Source organism: Neltuma alba, unplaced genomic scaffold (assembly GCF_004799145.2).
Source record: "Neltuma alba isolate B1F8T4 unplaced genomic scaffold, ASM479914v2 tig00013377_pilon, whole genome shotgun sequence".
In the NCBI taxonomy this organism is placed as follows: Eukaryota; Viridiplantae; Streptophyta; class Magnoliopsida; order Fabales; family Fabaceae; genus Neltuma; species Neltuma alba.
Window position 1 is genome coordinate 32,919 of NW_021637639.1, and position 8,022 is coordinate 40,940.

Consider the following 8,022-nt stretch of genomic DNA (forward strand, 5'->3'; position numbering starts at 1 on the left):
GACATCAGGATAATGGATTTGAAATGCATTTGTAAGATCAATAATTTCAATTTAAATCATAGTTTTTATTGCAACATTTGTGTGTCGCCCCTATATTCTAAAGATCCGCCACGGCACGCGCGCGCACCAAACAGAGGGGGCGCCTGCATCACAAAGAAAAAATCAAAATTTAAAAAAAGGGGACCTATTTCTCTGCCAACCAATTTTTATCTACCTAATCCTCAGCCTACCAATTTTTTACCTACAGATGGCAGGAAACTGTCTTCACGACAGCAAATGAGTCATTAGTTGCACACAATACATGTACATATAATCTTAATTTGAATTTCTTATGGGCCTTAAATTACATTAGAAATTTGCCCACGCCAGGATAACTCTGAAGCAGAGGTTGAAAGTCCTAAATCAGTACATCCGCAATATGATATGTTAGGCTCCCATACTATGGGATGGACAGGGGCGCGGCTGGTCAGAATCATCCTTGGCATAGCCACTAGACGCTAACAAATTGATCTGCAAAGTGGGGGAAAGAGAATTAAAATTTGAGAATTGGACAAGTTGCGATCGAATTTTCATCTATTCTCCCTCATTATCGTTGCAACTGTACAGTGTACACCCTCAGAATTGTGTCCTGAAAATTTGTCTGAAAAAGCAGGGGAAAGGAGGAAGGGAATACTTGAAGGCAAGAGAATGAGAATGTGCTTTTTCTTTCTCCATATTTGGATGGAATGACCTGAGGAATGAGAAAAATTTTCTCTTTTTTTCTTTCCACAAATGGAATGGAAAATAATGGATCCAACTTTTTCTTATGCCTCATTTTCTTTCAAAGCAAATTGCTCAAGAGGCTCACAGGATCATTGAGATCGGGATGCTCTCAAATAACGCAAATAAGAAAGCAAGCTTGGCATTAATTTACCTTAACAATTTCAGACCTGGAAGCTGGACGCATATAGGCTGCTAACACGCTCATATTGAAATCCTGCATATAGCATCATTGCAAGGTCAAACGAAAACTTAATACCGAAGTGAACTCCAAGGTAATCCAGCTTTATGGCAAAGCATTCACGATTGATGCATAGACCAGTTAGACTAAGTATACGCAGGACAACCCTTCCAACTTATTTTAAAAGTTTCAAAATAATAACAGGGGAGGCCATTGTGACTATCGTCGCTCAGTGACACACATTTTTCTGAATCTGACAAAAGAAGTTGAGCAGGTCCGCTGAAACTCAAGGAATGTGTGAGCTGGTGTAAAATAATAACTGCTACGGTGTGTAGGATTACTCTCTATTAAATATTAATGGCCAAGTAAAATGCCCATGGGCGACTGAGATGCCCCAAAATCAATGTTGTTCATAGCAAACTCACACGATCATTGTTTTACAATGCTGGGTCTGCCACTGCAAACTCAAACCATGGAATCATTTTTGTGTAACCATAAAGATCAGCATAGATATAGTACTTTAGCTTCTACGAAATCAACCTCGTAAAGGAAAACAACTCCAGAGTTCAGAGGCATAGCCCAAATACAATATTTGAATTTGGCACGGGCAATTAAGAAATCAACCATCGAAGCATGATAAGAGAAAATTAAAAAGAGAGAGAGAGAAAACATGTGGATGGGAAACAAATAGTAATAATGACCATAAATTGTCCAAATTAGAGGAAGAAGTCCAATATTTAGAAATCCATATCGTTAGTCTCCCCTATGAGAATGCTAATAAGGGGTGCCATTTCCTTTTATCAAAAAGGGTCAAGCAGAAAGAAACTTACCCTGAAAGGATCACCCCTCAAAGATTGAACATACATAGAACTTCCAGAACTTCTTCCCTGCAAAGACACATCCCTATTATATGCATACAATTCATTCAGATTTGACGTGTTAAATGGTGGTGATAAAATGTTTACATTTGGAATAAGCAGTTGATATGCACTCTGTCTGATAGATAGAATGCACAGGCAAACTTTTTCACATTCAATGGATATGGGAATTGGAACAGAAGAACCATTTTTGAACGCTTAACAGCGACTTACAAAGCTTGCCTAGCCAATGTAGAATTATAATTGAGTGACGCACCTCAAGGGATATATCCCTCAAACGCCTCCCTGTTTGAGCACAGCATATACGAATGACTTGTTCATCACAACTCCCACTGATAATATAGTCCCTCCCATTCATGTAATATGAACGAGTGTAGTTCTGAGAGCTTCCAGTGGAAGCAATATCAAAAACCAAGTGAAGCCTACCATCAACAGCTAGAAGTTGTCTAACCTGTCATGTAAAATTTACACATTACTTCTGACACCAAAATAATTTCCTCAGGACTTCATAATCAACATGTCACCAAGATAATAAGTTACATGCATGAGTGCTAGCCACACAAAATCAATATGTAAGAAAGAAAATTGCACAAGTCCAATGAAAAAATGTCAAACTTTAGGTAGCTCAGGTTCCAGTCAATAAATATCATATTCACATACATGATGGATAAGAAATCAGTATGAGGTTTAACTAATGAAATCTACAAGAAAAAATATGAGAAAGGCAATTAAATGAAGGGGAAGCAAGCAAAGCGAATGACAAGCAGAACACCAAATGAATCACCCAGCTCCTGGAGACTTTGGCTACTTGTTTCAAATCTAACTCAGATTTCAAAGGCAGTGCATATCTTAATAATTACACCTTGAAGTGTCCAGCAACCCCACAAATCGTCAATAATGAGTTACCTCATTGTCAACAGCTGATGCAAGAATATATTGGTCGTCTGGAGAAAAGCAGGCCATAACGTTTCCTCTAGAGCTTGAAGCAGTGAAGCAAGGGTGTATGGGTTTTTGTCTCAGATCCCACATTTTGACATCCTGATCAAACGACGAAGTGGCAAAAATTGAAGGAGAATGATTTGCAAATTTAACTACATTAATATGCCCCTGATGCATATCAGTGAACACTTGCAAGCGCTTTCCATTGCTGATGTCATATAAAGCAACATTTCTTGAATAACCACTTGCAAGAAATAGTTCATCTGTGGAGTTGACATGCACAGATGTCAACTGGTCAAACTCATCAAAAGTAACACAGCCAGAACTGCCATATATGCCCGTACTTTTTCTTCCAATATGATGGATGTCATATAATTTCAAGGAACCATTGTCCGAACCTGCTATAAGCTGATATGAATCAGGGGGAAAAAAATAGAAGCAAAGCATCAGACGTCACCATTATAAAGCCAATTCCTTTTTATTTTAATAAATCACTAAATCCAGTCTGATTGTGATAGCTTAACAATATGATGCATAGTGCTTGCATACTCCAGTTATTTAGGGAAAAAAATAATCTCTCTCCAATCTAAAATACTTTAGCCTCCACAAGGTTATAAACAAAAGAAAATTCAAAATCTTGCAAGGAGGTGTCACAATCTAGGTTCATGAATGAGATGACAGCACACAATTACATATGAAGCTGTTACATCACACTTAAAAGATAATAATCAAGCTGGCTATATTCTCTGTGTCACCACTTTCCTCACAACAAAAACATACCTTGGAGGGATATTTCTTGAGCCAGCAGAGTCCCAATACACTATTCATTGCTCCAAGTGACGGGATATAACTCACAATCTGCTCACTCTCATGGTTGATGACAACTACTTCACCATCTAAAGTTCCAAAGACCATCAGGCTGGAGTCAGATGGATGGTACTCAAACTGCCTTGGACGAAAGACTCTATCTTCACCTCCCAAGCGACAGCCAGATAGAGAAAGGGGGCACAAGAAAGGCCAAGTTGAAGACCCCACTTTTGCAGCAGAGAAAGACCTAGCATAAAAATATTGGGTCTTTCCAGAACGATATGATGGCCTGTACTTGAGGCTCCGCACATTTAGACGACTTGATTTTATTTCACGGTTTTGTAAGATATTAACAACACTCTCCTTGTGCTTCCATCCGTATGGTAGATACTCAAAGTGTTGAGAAAACATTTCAGTAGCCTGTTCCTCGTCAATCTTTTTTATAGGTAAATTATCCAAAACTTTCAGGTTGGGTAATGAAGCTATCATAAATTCTCTGTAGTGTTTCTCATAGCATATTGGTGATGCATGACAGGGCATATACTTCCGAGAACCTTCAGCAGTACGCCTTGCAGAGGCACCTCCCAACAAATCCTCTTCATCTTGATTCTGGAAAGCAAAATAGAAAAGCTAAAGCTGAAAAGAATTTTAAAATTACAGCTTCACTAATAGAAACTTTAGACCTAAGTAATTATATAACACCATGAGCCATTTTAATGCAATTAAATAGAAAAGACTTATACAATAATTTCCTAAATATGTTGCATGCATAATATAATCTAAGGCATTCAAAGTCATTGACAAATTTTCCAAGGACAACGTTACATTACAGTAAAAATTGAACTAGGCAGAAGAGAATGACAACATACTTACAGGTTATGAGTAATACGATTATTTTTTAGACCAAGCTATAGCTATAATAATCATTATCACAACTAAATAGCATATCAATTAAAATACTTTAATTCTAAATATGAGGGGAAATCTTAATATTGCCCTCTTTGTAAGAGTGTTTTACAGGATTCTTCTAAAAAACCACCAAGTGGACGCAGCAATATAATCCCATAATTGTAAAGGTAAGGTCAAGAGGAAATGTTTCATCCTAATTAATGCTAAATATAAATCTTCAAACACTGGTAGATTCAAATGGTGGCTTGACAAGTACTTGGATGGAAACCTTGGGATTAGACCATGCCTATGCAATATGATCATCTGGACGTCACAACATAAGGATAAATCTAGCTCTGGACAGTGCAACCTTCTTGTAATATGTTTTAAGAAGTTCCTGCAGGTTCAAGACTGAATCTCCTTGGAGTTACGATGTTATTTCTAAAAATCTCTTTCTCCTTGGTAAGATGTTTCACTGTGTTTCTGTTTCTGTCTCAAATGATGTAAGTTTATTTTCTGACGACGTGTATTACTTGCTATTATATGCCAGGAGACTTTTCTTTTAATAGAATTTGTCCTTTTATTGGGGAAAAAGAAGAAAAAAATTAAAACATAGAAAAATGAAACCATTCAAAAGGAAATCTACTAAAAACCAGAAAGTGGGGGGGAGGATTTTGACTACCTCATTCCGAAGAGGCAACTGTCTGTTCCACCTACTAAAGAGAGCTGACAACCAGTATCTCTGACGACGATGTGAAATGTCCATTTCACCATCATCTGATGAATCATCAACAATTCTTGGGGCATCATGATTCGTAATATCATCAAATGAATAAAAATTACTCAGTGGATTATCTGCACTAAAGTTATGATCTGTCAGATCACTTGTGCCAATGCAGGATTCACCAATACATGGAACTCTATTTGATAGAACGAAATCAGCAGTGTCATCTGACATCCCACTGGATGAAGCACAAGTGGTCATAGCATCATTGCAATGCGACAAACATTGAAATCTAAGTTCAACTAAAGAAGGAAGCTTAGAGAGGGCAGCAACAGTTGTCCAAAGATTGGAAATCCGGGTCTCACGCATAGATAGGCACATTAGATTGGGCATGCAATTAAAGCAGTCCCCTTGGAAACTGGTCAATGAAGAGCAGAAATCAAGATTAAGAGTATGCATATTCATGAACTCCCCTGCCAAGTTCAGCTTCCAGAAATGTGAAGACCTCAAAGTCAAAACTTGGCATGCCAAACCTCTTTGAGAGACATACCTGAAGGTTGAGCCCAACATCAGCCATGAAATGTCATATATGACAAAAACATGTTGCTTCAAAAAGTACATATGTGCCCATCAGGGCAATGTTTCTGTTGGAAATGAACCACCCATGTCTTTCATAAACTACTGAGATAAGTGTAATTCAATTGGATAAAGCACGTCATATATTTCTAATTGGAAATTGCACAAATCAGAGACAATTTGTTGCAACAAATGAACAAGAAATCAGATGTCCAACAAGCTACACCTGAGAAATAGCAGTGTCCAATCACTTTCAACATGAAATGATTGCTCAAATCCAATTTTTATCAAGTGTTGGTCAAACTTTAAGATTTTTTTTTTTTTTAAGTATTGCTCGTAAGCATTGGAGTCCTAGATAGGTGCCACTATAGCTATTCCAATGTCCAACAAATCGGCACACAAATGCATGATTGCTTTTTTAAAACTTCAGGGCACCAAGACAACAGTTTCATGCCAAACCAATATATAAAGATGTCTTAGATGTTCAATCACATGACATAGTTCTGACATTGCTCAAGTTTCAAAATATAGAACTTTTATACACCAGTATTATCGATCTTCACTGTATTAAATATATATAAAAGGTGAGATGCAAAACAGAATAGAGGTGTCCATAAATAAACAAATCAAAGACCATGTCCCCTATTATAATATAAGACAAGCACCACGATATACCATAAGAAATCTTTTCCAAATGACAGATCCTGTAGATGAACTACTCGAAGCTTTTGATTGATAGCACGCATCAACGATAAGGCATATTCTCCATTAATTTCAGATGTTGATTCATTACGTAAATCAACAGCTTCTATTTCAGAGGTATCAAGGTCCATGCATACATCAAGAAGTGGAGGAAAATCAATATCCTTTATGTCATCAATGAAAATCTCTAGGCAGCAGCGCTCCTGGCAGGACTTTTTTATCTCAGCCTGCACAATAATGGTCGTGTTCAGCTTCATATTCCCATTTAAAACATAAAATAGGAAAATAAGAAAAAATTAAAAGAAGAAAACAATCAATGAATAATGAAAAGGGAAAAAGGACAGAAAAGTTATGATCTCAAATAGAATATAAAACAGAATGAGATAAGGAGCAGAGATGAAAGTTATTTGAATAAAATTTGCTTTTAAAAATAAAGGTTTCAGCGCCTTTGCAGAATATCTTAACATCACAGTAAATACAGACCTTAAAAAAGCTTGACAAAACAGAACTGTTAGGCAAAACACCATGCCTCCTGCAAGAGCCGATATACCTAGAACCAAAACAATAAATATGAGACAAAAATACATGCAAAACAGAGAGCACTGGACAAATTAGAAATTACAGACTTGATTATATCATCAGCTGCTATGGAAACTAAGAAGAAGGCATTAAACCGAAGCCTTTTTGTTAAGCCGGTTCTTTTCCTTTATTCAAATCTGGATTAATAGCCAACTTGTCGTCCGAAAATTCGGATTTGACAAGACAATGAAAAGCAGTTGAAAATGCATGGAACGAGGGAGCAGCAGTAGGTTTAGCTACTTCTTTAAACAAATCCTACCGCCATAACTCTGAATGCATGACATCATTCTGATGGAATTAAGTGTTCATATACTGGGAAACTATCATAATTCCCATAGCTTCCCAGAGGAAATGGAAGAGGAAGTAAGAGGATTATATTAAAATTAAAATTAATTTAAAAAAAACTCGGGCTGATGAAGACCGTTAAGAGTCTTTGAGCATTAAAATTTTCCGATTACAGTATTATCAATCAAGAATTAGCATTGCAAGAAAGAATTTTCAATGCGAAGCATTCTTACAAAAGAGTCCGTGACTTTATCATCAATGCGCAATAAGGACAATGCATCGAGTTGGCAACAACTTACCTTTCTTCCAAGGTTGGGATGTCAATAGCCATGGCGATATAGCTTTCTAGGAACAATTGAAATGCGATTGGAGATCTGACCACTGATCAACAATTCAAGGTAACAAAGCATATACCGAAAATTAACAAGGAAAATCGAATAGCCTAATGGCAACAACGGTTGGAAGGTGAACCCAAGCTGCAGAAGCAGTGAACGAGAATTGCGGTTTCTTTTGGTGGGGGGAAAAACACTTTTACTTTTCTCCTCCATGTCCTCCTAGTGGACCGCGATAACTGTCCAAAACTGTACGATCTCGTAGAAGCCCATAATTTTTGGGCCTAGACCTTGAACCAGATTTGGCCCAAATTATGAAAGCCCACTAATATCGAATGGAATGAGTACTGTAGTCTGTAAGCAGTGTTCGGC

At 37.3% G+C, this 8,022-nt stretch overlaps 1 protein-coding gene across 1 annotated transcript; it reads right to left on the bottom strand.

Annotated features, from left to right (window-relative positions):
- Positions 1-162: 162 nt before the first annotated feature.
- Positions 163-7,814, bottom strand: LOC114736861 (uncharacterized). The gene is made up of 10 exons (XM_028924746.1): positions 7,618-7,814; positions 6,938-7,004; positions 6,428-6,681; positions 5,135-5,726; positions 3,538-4,173; positions 2,725-3,165; positions 2,075-2,269; positions 1,771-1,827; positions 914-976; positions 163-510 (listed from the first exon to the last, which is right to left on the bottom strand). Exons 1-10 carry the CDS (start codon positions 7,647-7,649, stop codon positions 427-429), a joined length of 2,421 nt encoding a protein of 806 aa, XP_028780579.1. The 5' UTR covers positions 7,650-7,814; the 3' UTR covers positions 163-426.
- Positions 7,815-8,022: the final 208 nt, after the last annotated feature.